A 13,990-nucleotide genomic window follows, 5' to 3' on the forward strand; every position below is an offset into this window, starting at 1 on the left:
CTGGGTTTCTGTTTGTTTTGTTTTGTTTAAAGGAACCAAAAGGGGAAGAATTGCCAGTTGTAAAGTGCTGAAGGAGGAGATGAGAATCTTCTTCAGGTGCTCAGAGCTCAGGGGAGAGTAATGGGAACTCTTGCCGGCTCTTAGGGGACTGATTTTCAGATCAAGCAGAAGCAGCTGGATGAAAGGAATTATTGTTAAGCTCCTCAGTAGGAAGATCTAATGGACTATTGCCGCTATCAGGAGGAATTAAATTGCTGTTTCAGTTTGTAAAATATATCAGTGGCTTTTTGAAGCCAGAAAAGGTGTGACAACCAAGGCAGGAGTGGGGGAGGGGGGGTGTCCTGCCACTCCCTAGTCCCCGTGTGGGAGGCAGAGCAAGGTTCCTCTCCTTTCTCACTCCTGTCTGCTTTTATATATATATATATATATATATATATATATATATATATATATATATATATATATATATATATGTATATATATATATATATATATATTTTATTGAGTTTAGAGTGGACGGGAGAGAGGGCGATAGAAACATCAATGATGAGAGTGAATTGCTCAAACCTGCCACTGGGGCATGAGCCCTGACTGGGAATCGAACTGTGACCTCCTGGTTCATAGATTGGCGCTCAACCACCGAGCCATGCCAGCGGGCTCCCATCTGCTTTTTGAAGGCAGGTTGAAAATTAGCTAAACCAGGGAGTAAAGGAGGATGAGCTGCAGCCCTGGACTCTGGGCCTGCCATGCGGGAACCCCGCGAATCAGGCAGGACGGGAAGCAACAGGGCGAGGTGGTGGCTCCTCTCAGGGACCTGGTCATGGATGAGGGTGGTGGGTCTGTGACTGCCATTCCCACCTGTAGTCAGATCCTCTGCCTTGTGTGACCACGAAGCCCCTAAACTGTGGGCACAGAGGGATGGGGGGACAAAAGCCCCCCTGGGTCTCTCCAGCCAAGCTTTTGCTCTAGGCTGGGTCAGTGAGGGCACAAATGACCTGTTGACGCAGCCACACAGGGGCCTTTTGTTATTCCAGATAAAGAGCAAACAGCCAAATGGCCCCGGGGGCGGGGCAAGGCGAGGAGAGGCCGCCTTTGGAAGGAGGGCCACAGGCCAGGGGAGGAGCCACACTCCTGGGATGGGAGCAGGAGGGTCTGAGTTTTGTGGTTTCACAGAGGCCGAGAACCACTTCCAGACCATTCACTCCACGAGGCAGGTAAGGGCCGAAGGAAGGGAAAGAAGGGGGGAGAGATTGTCACATCTCCAGTTAGAAGCCCAGTCCTAGTCCAAGCTCCTGCTGGTTCAGCTCTGTCCCCACTCTGTTCCCTGGAGACCAGCATCATAATAATAGGGCATGACCTGGCACCACCTCCCAAGCGGCCTTCCCAGAAAGGTAGCAAATGACAATTCGTCCTGAGAGCTGTGGTGGCCAAAGGGCCCGAGTTGCCCTCTGTCTTGGTTGTCATCTCTGCCTCTGGCAGGAGTTTGAACAGAATTATTTCCCACGAGAGTTCCAAGCAGGAACCGGAAGGGCACCAGGGGAGTGGCCCTCCTGGCTGGGGCATCCGGCAATGACTTGGGCTCTTTAGCCAGCCAGCCTTTAGGACATGTAATCAGCAAGCGGACCTGACCCTGAGTGCAAATGCCGCTCGCTCCTCCCACCCGTCCTCCCTTCGGTAACAGACACACTGCCCCCTGGCTCCCACACCACACTCTGTGCCTACTTATCAGACTAGAGAACTCCCATTTGCCCAGCACCCCAACATCAGAAAGATGGGGGAAGCAGCATCTGCTAGGCCACTGCAGTCTGTCACCTCAGGCCCTGAGCTCTGAGCACCTGGGTGAAAAGTCACAGGTCAGTGTTCCACGTGCTGTGAGGGGCGGACTCCTAGGGGAGCTGACCCCTTTCCCATCATTCCTCAAAGGCCCTTCCCTTGTCCATCATTTTGAAACATTTTAACTAGACCTCCTCACATTTGAAAGCTTCCCAGCCCACCCTCTCCACCATCCCCCACTGGTCTCACCTGTCACTGCCCAGGGCAGACTCCACGCGCCCACCCACATGCAGGGACCCCAGAGCTCCGTTCAGCGTGTGATCCTGGCCCTTACCAGGTTTTTCGGAGAGACCTGGGCGGGTGTATGTCTGTGTGCGTGTGCATGTGCTTGTGTTTCTTTAGATAAATCCACAGTCACATGAAATCAGTGACAGGTTGACACCGTTATTTCAAGATTCATCGCTCTGAGTTGCCAGCATAGGAGGCCTAGCCAACTCCTTCCCACCAACAACGCTTTTTTTCCAGGCATAATTTATAGCCAGGGGGTGAATTTGTTTCCAAAAGATGACTATCACACTATCAGCAACAGCTGTCTCTCATTTTTATTTGTTTTTAAATTTGTCTCAAAGTCCAATTCTCTACACACATCCGAAGCTGTAAATCCTAAGGCGACTGATTACACGATTTAGTAAACAGGTTACATTATATAATGCAATTGAAGTGGGCTCCGCGGCGCCACCTACAGGCCGCCCATGGGAAGGGCTGAGCCGGAGACCAGCATTCTGGACCCAGCTCTCTAGGCTGAAGGAAAATAAACCGACTGCGCCAGGTTGAGGCAGTTGCTCCTCAGGGAGAAGTTGAAGCCAGCCTGGTTACTAATGCAGCCTTTTGGTCCCTCCTGCTGAGTTCATTGTGTTATTTCAGCCTCCTGCAAATCTGTCTAGACTCAGAACCCAGCCTCAGGGTGGGGGTGGGGGAGCGGGGGAGCGGTGGTACCCACCTGGGGGCTGAGAGGGCTCCAGCTCTCCTGCCTCAGGGGCCTCCGTCCCTCACTCTCAAGCTGCAATCCAACAGTTTCCCATTCCATTCAGGGCTGTCCGTGGGCAAAGACTTCCAGAGCGTTCTGGTGAGATCCCTCGCTTTGCAGTCCGAGAGGGAAAGTGACTTGTACAAGCCACAAGGAAGTGGGGGAGCTGGGTGTGGATGCAGACATTCTGACCGTAAGCACAGGCCCAGATCAGGGGAGTTCACAGGTGAGGAAACTGAGGCCCAGACGGGGAATGGGACGTCTACAACCTCTACATGTAGCGAGGGAAGGAAAATAATGAAAACACTGCTAGTGGGTCAGAGGGCAGAAGAGAAGGGCTTTTCAGTGCCTCCTAGTGCCATGCTGGGGGGAGGGGTGGGGCAAGAAAGGAGTGAGGGAGAGAGAAAGAGAAGGGAGGGAGGGAAGTCAGGTGGCCCAGGCCCAGAGTTCCCTGCCCCATCCCTCTGCCCTAAACTATATTCTTCAGATGAATTAGACTCCAGGGCCTCAAGGATGCTAGCTTTTCCAATGAGTTTGGTAAGAATGAGTCACATCTGAGAGAGGAGAGAGGACTTACTTCTTTAGGAATAAGACACTGGACCAGCGGGGATGGAGGGGGGGAGAGTGGATGAAGAAAACACCACTTTCAGAGTCTGAGAGGGCAGCGGCAGTACCCCCAACTTGTCCTTGTGCCCCGTCGTCAGTCTGGGGCCACGGGGTGGGACAGCGGAGAGCCGAAGGGAAGTGGTCCCTTCCTTCCGTCTCCACTGTAGCAGGATGCTCCGTCCCAGCTAGGGTCCCAGCTAGGGCAGATGCCGCAGGGGCCAGCTGGCCATCGAGTTCCCAATGAGGCTTTCTCATCCTTCAGGCCCTGAGCCCCCAACCCCAGCACCCCGGCCCAATTACTGGGCAGCATTAACCCCTTGGTGCCCCGGGCCGTTAATGGAATGTTAATTGGTCTAATAGGTTTCATGTCAACAAGTCCTAATGAGCTCTTTCCTAACGAGCTGGGTCTTTCTGTTTCTAAGCCTGTTTGTCAACAGGCTGGGGTTTGGGCTCCTGGCTAAGGGCCTCCCCCCGCAGGGCTGGGGGAGCTAGCGAGTTGGGGAGGCAGAGAGCTGCCCATGTCTACCTCCTAAAGGGCTGTCCTTCCACGCCCCTCGCCCACCCAGCCCAGGCACACTGCCTCACTAGGTCCTGGGTTTTGGAAAATGGCATTTGTAGCGCTTTTTGATGATAATATCAGTGACATGAATTATTTCTTCTTGGATATCACGTGGGGTCGAGTGCCGCATTAGGCTTTCCCCCTCCCTAGCTGTCATGTAATGAAGGTTCTCAGCATTAGAAGCAATCTCCCGACGCCAGCCTCTCCTCGGTAGGAACGTTGCCCTGTGGGGAATTATTCCTGGTGTGTCCTCCATCTGCAGTCTTGGCCCTGCTCCCTCGAGTGCCCTGGTGTTTGGTAACAGCGCTGGGGCCTCTGGACAGGGCACGTGGCTCTCCCAGCCCAACAAAAGCTCAGAAGACAGGGCTGGGCGGCTGCCGCTCAGACCTGCTGCTCCCCTTCCCCCTCCCAGAGGGTGGGTTCCCCAGGGGGCTCGACATCCAGAGGTTGCCCAAGGAGCCCCCACACCCCAGCTGGCACAAAAAGGCAGGTCTCTACATCCCTCTCCAGGTGGTCCCACTTAGCCCCCCAGCCCCAGGCCTGGCCAGTGGGCTGTCCCAAGGATGGGCAGTGTCTGTGTGGTGGGGGCTTGTGAAGAAGAGAAGGTGGCACCGTCTCCCGTCTCCCTCGCTCAGATTACCAGGGCTCTGCGCCTGAGTGAGCAGAGAGGGAAACTTAAGCCCCTGATGAAAAGGCCTTCTGTTCTCTCGCAGGAGAGGCCCAGAGGGCAATGGGGCAGTGGTCTAGTGGCCTGTGGTGACCCCAGAGAGGGGGAGGGGCGGGGCAAAGGCCATCTGCATCCTCGGGACAGTGTCCCTGTGTCCTCCGAGGCAGGGCTGGCTCCTGCTCCACAGCCTGGCAGCCTCTGGACTGGGAAGTCTCCGCTCAGCCTGGCAGTGGTTGTTTCTGGGAGCAGATCACTCCTAACCACCCCTCCTGACCCCAGGCAGGGCAGCCCTCCAGCTGTGTGAATATTTCTAGGGACAGCAACTCTAAAACCACCTGACCTCCCATTCATTGGACAGTGAACAAAAGAATGCAGATTAAAGGATTCTCTCTTTAGCCCAAATCCTCCTCAATGCACTTCCTTCACTTTGCCTTCACTATGACTTTTTCATCCTGGAACTAGTTGCCCCTAAAACTGCCTGTTGAGCTCTCACCCCAGATTCTGCCCCCACACTCCCTCTGCTGGAGGCTACTGGCACTACAGCCCACGGAGGCTCACTTTCTTCCAGCAAAGAAGCATCTGAAATTGGTGTTCCCAGAAGGGCTCTACCTTTGCCTTTGGGACTCACAGACCCATCAAAAGTTACCTCATCTTCCAGAGTTCCAGGAAAGGCTGAGCCTATCTCCTCACATCCATATTTCCTTCATTCTCTCAGGGTCCAAAGGGAGAGCTTCCACACCCTCCAGCACAGCTCCCGCACACAGTTGACATTTAGCAGCATTATTTGAATGAATACCTGGGTTTCCAGTGCTTTCCCACGTGCACTTAAGGTCAAAGCATGCCTTCAGAGACAGGTCAGCCAGAACTGATCTTTCCTCTTCCTGAAAAAGAACCAGTGCACACACATGTACACACACACATGCGCACACACATGCATGCCACATAGCACCCTGGAGACCTTCCTCTTTACTTAGGCAGCTCCAGATCACCCTCAAAATTCCCCCAGAATTCAGGCATGGGACATGTTGGGAGACCGTGGGGAGGGGGGCTCAGGGCGAGGAGGAGAAGAGAAGGATGTCTGAGGGTTGTGCTCACAAACATCTTTGGCCATCAGCACCCTCCCCCTGGGAGGACAGGGCCTGCACCCCACAGAGGTTCCTGGCCCCACGGTGACATGCCTGTGGTTTCTAGCTCTAAATATTTCAGGGCATCTACTGAGCCCCACAGCTCTCTGGGCATCCTGTTACCCTGGGTGGCACTGCCCGGCTAGGCTGTCTCCCCTGACGGCAGCAGCTCTGGTTCAAGAAGAAACCTTGAGGCCCAGTGGAGGCAGCTTGCTTGTCATTGTGGGGTGGGGGTCAGGGACAGTAGAGCAGATCGGGAGCTGGGAATCTGGAGACTTGGATCCCATTCCTGTTCGCTAGCACACAGCCCCCTAACACACACACCTCATTCCTCTTGGCCTCCATCTTCTCGGCTATAAGAAGGGGGGTGACCGTTGGGCTCTGACTCTGTGTTGAACGAAGTCCAAGGAAAGTCTCCCTTCGTAGAATGGGCAAGCACCTCTGTAAGCCACACACACGCACGCACGCACGCACGCACTCACGCACGCACGCACGCACGCTCGCGTCTGCGATAGGCATCCTCCCCACCCCCCTCCTTCCTCCACCCTCCTAAGGGGACCAGAGCCCCACGTCCCTTCCCACCACTAGGGGGTGTGGTGAGCACACCAGGGAGCAGGAGCCAGCAGAGAGGTGGGAACTGGAGCTGGAAGGGCAGAGGCCCGAGGCCTCCCTGCCCTGACAGTGCAGGTGGCTGCGCTGAAGGCCCGGGACAGGGAAAGCACCTTGTCTTGTGGGCACCCGAACAGCCCCATTCCCCCTGTGCTGCCACCAGCCAAGCCTCTGCCCCCTCTCCTGCCCTCTCCAAGCTCCAACCCCAGCTGAGGCTGAGCTAAGCATGGCTTTTACAAGTTATTTTACATCTGATTTGAATATTGTTTCTTTCAAGTCAAATCTCTCAGCAAGGCCTCTCCCGGGCTTTCATCCCCTGCAGTGTCTGGTCAGTCCAGGTGGCCCAGCCTGAGGAGATGCCCACCTGCTGGTTCCCAGGCTCCCTGTGCTCAGTATTAACGTGCGGCCCCCTTTCTCCTGCCACAGATCCTTGATGTGAATCAATCCCATGATGCAACATGCCTCCCCAGCCCCAGCTCTGACGATGATGGCCACGCAAAATGTCCCTCCCCCACCCTACCAGGACAGTCCACAGGTGAGTGTCCACCCAGTGATGGGAGGGGTGCGTGCCTTCCAGGGGCTGAGGGCAGGGCCTGGTGGGTCTGGGCTCTTCCCTGGCCGGCCTGGGGAGGCCTCTCTGGAGAGAGCCTGGCAAACACTGGAAGGAAGTCATTGCATTTGGCAAACACAGGGTTTAGCTCCTATTCACCAATGCCTAGAACACTAGGCCATGGTCCTGTCCCCACCCAACCCTGCCCCCGACTCACAGCAGACATCAGACAGATGCTCCAAACCAGGAATATTTGGTAAACGGAGTCTGCCTTTGAGTGTTTGGGGAAACTTTTAAACTAGGCAGCGGTTCTCAACCTGTGGGTCGCGACCCCTGAAAATACATCCTGCATATCAGATATTTACATTACGATTCATAACAGTAGCAAAATTACAGTTATGAAGTAGCAACGGAAATCATGTTATGGTTGAGGGTCACCACAACAGGAGGAACTGTATTAAAGGGTCGCGGCATTAGGAAGGTTGAGGACCACTGAACTAGAGGCTCTTTTAGACCAGCCCCCCATTCATGATCAGTGGAGCCCCTATGTTCACCTTCTCTGCCTGCCCATTGGAGGAATCGCCCTTCTCTTCAGGACACGCTCAGCTTCTGTCTCTCTACGCCGTGCAGCCCTTCCCTCTGGTTGCAGTCCCCAGGGGCCTCGGAGACTCCAGCCGGTTGCAGCTCCCGGCAGCCTCTCCTCCTGGTCCCATCGCCCCTCTCCTGCTCCTGGAAGCCTGGCCTGGCTTCCTGGTTGGGCTCCTGTAGTCTGATCATTTCTAACCTTTGCCCCCCTGTGCGCCTCCCACACCTCATTCTCCGAGACCCTGAGTTAGCCACGATGCTGCACTGCCACAGCAGCCTCCATCCTCTGACCGTGACCTTCACACTGTCCTATTCTCTCTAGCTTGGTCTCCCAAGTCAATATTAATTCGATAATTATTTATCAAGTGTCTGTTATGTGAAATGCAGCCAGCTAGAATATTCATTCATTCATTGAGCAAATGTGCCGTGAGTGCCTATTTTGTGCCAGGCAGCATTTCCCACTCCTTTCAGTCGTTGCCCTGCCCTGACATCCCTGCATCAGACATCTCAAACACAGCTGTCCTCATGGGCAGCCCAGGGCTGTGCAGCATGAGGAGATGAGGGTGCAGACATAGGACAGGCCCTGACTCCCCCAGCCTAGTGTGAGCTCTAGCAGTTGCTCTATCTATCCTGTTATCCCCCTGAAACTGCACTTGGCAGAGCGTCTAGCAAGCCGGCAAAAGTGCAAGAGCACTGAGCAAAAGTCAAGAGCACTTGACTCCTCAGCCTGCAAAAGTGCAAGAGCACTGGGCATTCACCAGCCTGCCAGGACGTGTCCTTTGTCCCCACCCTGCCCCCACGCATGGACTCCATGCTCCTTCCTAGTCTCCCTGCCCTGCACTCATACCCAGCAAGCACTCTGCCCACGGCAGTAGCTTTTCATGAATTACCGCAGGCTGGACTTGGCCCTGACACAGACCCTCTGTGTGAATGCTTCCGGGTGAGCCACATTGGCCCTTTCCCTCTGCAGAGTGAATGAGGAGCAGGAGGCTTGGACTAGGGCCCTGGTCGGCAAACTGCAGCTCGAGAGCCACATGCGGCTCTTTGGCCCCTTGAGTATGGCTCTTCCTAAGCCTTAGGAGGACCCTAATTAAGTTAATAACAATGTACCTTCCTATATAGTTTAAGTTTAAAAAATTTTGTTCTCAAAAGAAATTTCAATCGTTGTACTGTTGATTATGGGGCGCGGCTACGGTGTTCTGGCCAGGTTCAAGCCTTGGACTAATGAAAGGACAGGGTCCTCTCATTGCCACGGGCAAGTCCCAGCTGGAAGGCAGGGCCCTCCCAGCACAATTATAGCCAACGGCTGTGGTTGTAAGCTTGAACCTATGGTCCAAACACGTAGCCCCACGTGCCTTGTGGTAGAGTTCAGGTGCATGTAGTTGAGTGAGGTTGAAACTCACAAGAATGCTGTAAACAGTGTGATCACGCCCTAGCTCATGGCATCTGCTATAAAATAAAGACATGGCTTGTGGGCGCTGGCTCTGTCCTCATCGGGGAGCAGCGTCCCACCGAGACCCAGCTTTCATTCTCTTACCTGTCTTTCCTTAATCCTTTCACCCCCCCACTCAGTTTACCTTTGGCCGCAACATATGGCATCCGACCAGGGACTGAGTTCTGTGACCAGGGACTGAGCTTGAAAGTAGCGCCAGAGCAGGCCCTTTGGCCGCAACAGTTGATATTTGGCTCTGTTGACGAATGAGTTCGCCGACCCCTGGACTAGGGGAGCCACTGGAAACCAGGCCCACAATGGGGACAACATTCTTCTTCTCAGTAGACGCAGGCAGTGCTGGGGCTGGGGTGTCGGTAAAGAGCAGGAATTTGGGGTGTTCCTTTACTGTCCGGATGCTGCTCTCCAAGGGCCATAGGTGCAATGGGCATGGCAATAGGGCACTTCCTGTGTTTAGCAGGTGGTGGGCACAAAGGCCCTCACCCCCATACCCAAGGCTCAGGGGCGACTGGGGGGGGGGGGCAGGAGGTCGAGGGCACTGCATTGGCAGCTGGCAGCGGCTGCCTCTCTCCAGCCTGTTTTGCTGCCCCGGCAGCTGGGAGAAGTTTGGGTTTGGTGGGGATTAGCAGGAGGGCTGCAAGAAGGGCCTGTGCTGCCCAAGAATGCTGATCCGAGTGTAGTTAAGTAGAGGAGCCTCAGCACACAGCGGAGCTTAATAAATCCCGGTTGCTGGCGGAACGGAAGTTGGGGGTGGGGCAGCGTCCCTGAGGCGCTCAGCGCCCTGGAAGCCACCATGGAGCTGGTCTAGCCTTTTGGGTGAGAAAGGGAAGCTCCAGTTCCCCAACAGGGACTGTCCCAGGCTGTCGTCTCTGAGGAGTCACCGGTCCTTCACCATTAAACTACTCACAGAGAGGTAGGAAGGAAGAGAGGAAGGGAGGGAGGGAGGGAGGAACGAACATTTACAGCAGGGGAATAATTCGCCCTGGGGAAGCCACACACCTGTTTGTGACCTCCGAGATCCAGGGCTGAAGAATCTGGCGGGAAATCCCAGCATCCATAGTAGAGACTAGGCCAAGGTCTGGTGTCCTTATGGCCTTGGCTGGGCCACTGGGCTATGGCGAGATTGCCATGGGCTTCCCTGGGCTGGGCTGCTTCCCAAGGAAACCAGTCAGGGTGGGGGGAATCGTGGGAGGAGTTAGGGCAGCAGTGGCGTAGGTGGGAGGGCAGAGGGTTGAGGTCGCCAGAACATAGGCTCCCGGGGAACATAGCCTCTCCGGCAAGTGCTACACTTTGAGGCCAGTTGGCTTTTGGAGGGCCGTCCTCCCCACTCTCAGGGCTGCTAGAGTGGCTTGTGCAGAGGAATGTCTTCCTTGTGAGTTTCCTGCGGGGAACTCGCTCTGGTCCCCCTGCCTTCTTCCCACCAGGATTGCAGGAGGCTGAGCCCGCCTCTCAGGGGAGGCCCTGCCACACTGCCCCGCGATGCTCATTATCTGAGAGCGCCAGCTGCTCTCTGGCGCTGTGTCCTCAGGAAAGCCGGGGCCAAGGCGGGCAGGGCCCGGGCACACAAGGGCCTCTGGAAGGAGGCCCACCTCCTCCTCATTCCGGGAGGTCTAATCTCATCACTGTGGGACCCAGTCTGACTTGTTTCCTCAAGGCCTGCCCAGCTGAGCACATCTCTAGGTCGCCTCTCAGAAACCCAATTTCTTCCACTGTCGAAAAGGACAGTGTCTGATGAAGTCCCCAAAATGAGAAAGGAAGCAAGAAGCAGCGCCCCTCCTGAGACCGGGGCAGCCGTTTTAATAACGTTCCCGTTGTGCTGAGGGCAAGCAGAGCCGAGCATAATCTACTCAAATGCACAGGAGAACCTCACTTTGGAAAATTAGGAATCTGCATTACAAAATTCCCAAGCCCCGGACCTTCTTTATAATAAATTAGAATTTTTTTTTCAAGGCGAGTTTTTAACTTGGCAATTTCATTTTTGAAGTTTGGGGAATAAAGTTATTAACGTGGCGGAGGCTTTTCCTCTCCCCCCATTTGAGTAGAGCAGCATTCGCGGCGCTGGCCCCATGCTGTAGGATGATGGCCAGTCATCCCCACCCCTCAGTCCATTTCAGCCCAACTCGTGATTGCTTGTGCGGATGTCACTCTGTATTTACTGTGCGCTAAAGACAGACCGTAAGCTTAGAAAGGACAACAGCAGCGACCACTGGACACATCCCTGTGGCCTGCCGGGGCTTTCTGTTAAGTACCACCAGGGTCGCGCCCCTGCTGCTGTTTAACCACAGCACCTCACGTCCCATGCGGTAGCTGGGTCCTTGGTCAGACGGACCTCCCTGAGAGCAGGGGTGCGTCACCTGGGCTCCCACAGCCCTCCTGCCACAGCCCAGCGCCCCAATTCTAAGGGACTCTCCAAGTTACTACATTCTCTACTGTCGCTTCCTCCCAGCAAGCGGCACTATGGTCCCTCCCAGAATCCCCGTGGTAACACAGTGGCCGTCTTGCTCCTTCTAGGCATACACCCCTCATTCATGTGCTCTCTCTCCACCTCTGAGAGGTCCTTCAAGTTCTCCCGTTTCCTGTAACATTCATTCCACGTGCAACATCGCCGACCAAGCAAAGTTCTCCCTCCGGTACCTCCACTGGCAATTTCAGGAAGCCCTCTGGATTTACCAGTTCCCCCACCCTCACCTTATCCACACACAAAAAACCTACCCCCACTCTTCCTCAAACATAGACACATATGCACCGTTCCTCAAATATCTTTGCCCTTGGCTTACAGGAAGGCAAATACTGCATCTGGTCTAGTTGTGTGTGTATTTAGTGCTCAGTCTTCCTCTGTCTGCGTGGCCCCAGCACGTGGGGCTGCATGAGCGTTAGACTAGAAAGCAGAACCCCTGGTGGGGTCGGTCTCATCCACCAGGCGCAGCCCCTGTGACCGAGGGCACTCAGTTGACAGATTAGGGACAAGTTGAAGGGTAGGTGGGTAGGTACATATGTAGCATGACGTGATGGTGGGTGATGTTAAAAGGGTTTGGCAGTTCATCGAGGATGTGGCCTCATTGTTGACCGGAGGGAGGCGGGGCACACCGCCAGGACTTCAGGGCTGTCTGGGGAGCTCATGTCAGAAGTCAAGCATCTCCTTGGGACCCTTGGACAACAGCTGTGTTCCTGCGTCCCCGCTACCCCTCTGCAGCCCACGGATGAGGAGAATGGTGTCCAGGACCCCAAGAAACTGCTTGGAGATTGGGGGTCAAGGTGATGCTGTCCTACCTTTCCTGTCACAGGGAGGCTGAGCTGGGCCAGCCTGTTCGGGAGGCCAGACCGCTCCCTCCCTCCGAGTGCCTCCTCGCCCTCCCTCTCCCAGCGCCATTCCCACTCCGGTGGCTCAGGGGAGCAGACGTCCTGTGGAAGCTGGACCTTTGATCAGTCATTGGGGTTCCCATGCTGATTTCACAGCTGGAGGCAGAGGGGGTGGCGAGGGCCCTGGCTGTGAATGGCCCCTGCCCAGGCCTTGCAGCTGTGGCCACAGAAGCTGGTTCAGATGTTTTCACACTTTACAGCCCTCTCATCTCTTTAAGGGCTGGAGCCCCCTGCCTTGCAGGCCCTCTGCTCAGCTGCCTGTGAGACTCATTGGCTTTGCAGCAATGCAGTCAATTCAGCAGCTTTGAAGGTTCCCCCTAAGCCTTTTCTGTGGCTGTGATTGACAGCTCCCGTGCCCCTGGGGGCAGCACCCCAGGGACCATCTGGGCGACCTGCCTGCCCTTGCTTTGACTCATCCAAACAGACTCCAAACAGACTCTCCTCTTTCTTTTTTTGTGTTCTGCTGGGTTTTTCTCTCCCGGTGCACAGTGACCTCTCTCCCTGGCCGCTTGGGCCACCAAGGTCTTTAAACTGGACGTGTCCCTGAACTCCAACTCACTTAAGACCCGGAGTCCTCCTGTGTAAAGGCCAGGCAGCCTCGGGTCCCACTGTGGCCCTTTATGTCCCCATTCAGGGAGAAGGCGGGCCAGCGAACACTCACTCACTCCAATGGCCTCGTCCAGGGTTTTTATCCCATGAACTTGTTACCTGAATTCTGATATTTACCCAGAGAACAAATTTTATTGTCTATCCTCTTGCTACCAAGCGGGACGAGTGCCCTAAACAGCTACAAAAATAGTTAATGGCCCAAGTATACGAAGCTTAAAATAAACCTGGGAACAGGTGGTCCAGTAGCCACCGGCCGAGGAGCCGGGGACGCGCTGCCCCCTCTCCCAGGAGTTCGGGGAGCTCCGGTGTCTGCCTGGCCCGGCCGGGGGAGGGCGGGACGAGTAGGGACCCAAGGGTGTTTGCTGTCCTTGGAGTTCTTGATCTGTAGGAGGAAGAGTGGGATGACTCGACGGAGTAGAAATGCAGGAATCCTAGGCTCTGTCCCAGCCCCTCTGCTGAGGAGTTGTGTAAACTTAAGCGAGTAATTTCAGTATGATTCCTTTCATTCACTCACCCATTCAATAAATACTTTTTATTAGGAACACAACAGGCATATCAAATATGTGTTTCCAGCTATAAACACCACACACACACACACACAGTGTGCACACACATTGCGATCTGAGACGCCCCCTAAGGGCCTCCTAGAAATCACTGGTTTGGCACTATTACATGAGCGAGGGGTCCCCTAGAAATGGGTGGAAGGGTGAGGCACACACAGTTCCTAGGAAAGGGCAATAGCTGGGAGGAGAAAGACTCAGGTCCAAGGCCACGGCCTCCCTCCTATTAGCCACATGTCAGCAACACCCCAGAAGTGCAGGCAGGGCCAGCGAACATTTACAAGCCTCCTTCTGTAAGCCACTGCCTAGAAATTCTATTAAAAGTAATTAGTTCATTAAGACCCCCGTGGTACACCGCTGAGGAACTCTCCTGGGGTCTGTTCTTTCCAGTCGGCCCTGGGATCAGATGTAGGTGACCCAGGCCTGCTGTTCCAGGAGCCTCTTTGAGCTAAATTGGGCTGGCCTGGCTCTGCAGCCAGCCCTTCCTGCTCTGCGTGGACTGGGTGGGGGA

General features: G+C 55.0%; 1 protein-coding gene across 4 annotated transcripts in view; it reads left to right on the forward strand.

The window, feature by feature from the left end:
* Positions 1-13,990, forward strand: part of PKNOX2 (PBX/knotted 1 homeobox 2) — a 280,359-nt gene that overhangs the window by 194,058 nt on the left and 72,311 nt on the right. For 2 of the 4 annotated variants that reach the window (XM_059675979.1, XM_059675978.1), the window contains exon 3: positions 6,792-6,900. The exons of the other annotated variants lie outside the window; for them this stretch is intronic. In XM_059675979.1, the coding sequence (XP_059531962.1) occupies positions 6,814-6,900 (87 nt within the window). In that variant the 5' untranslated portion in view covers positions 6,792-6,813. The remainder of the gene's footprint in view (positions 1-6,791; positions 6,901-13,990) is intronic. 4 annotated transcript variants of the gene reach the window in all.

This window comes from Myotis daubentonii, chromosome 19 (genome assembly GCF_963259705.1).
Source record: "Myotis daubentonii chromosome 19, mMyoDau2.1, whole genome shotgun sequence".
NCBI classification, from domain to species: domain Eukaryota; kingdom Metazoa; phylum Chordata; class Mammalia; order Chiroptera; family Vespertilionidae; genus Myotis; species Myotis daubentonii.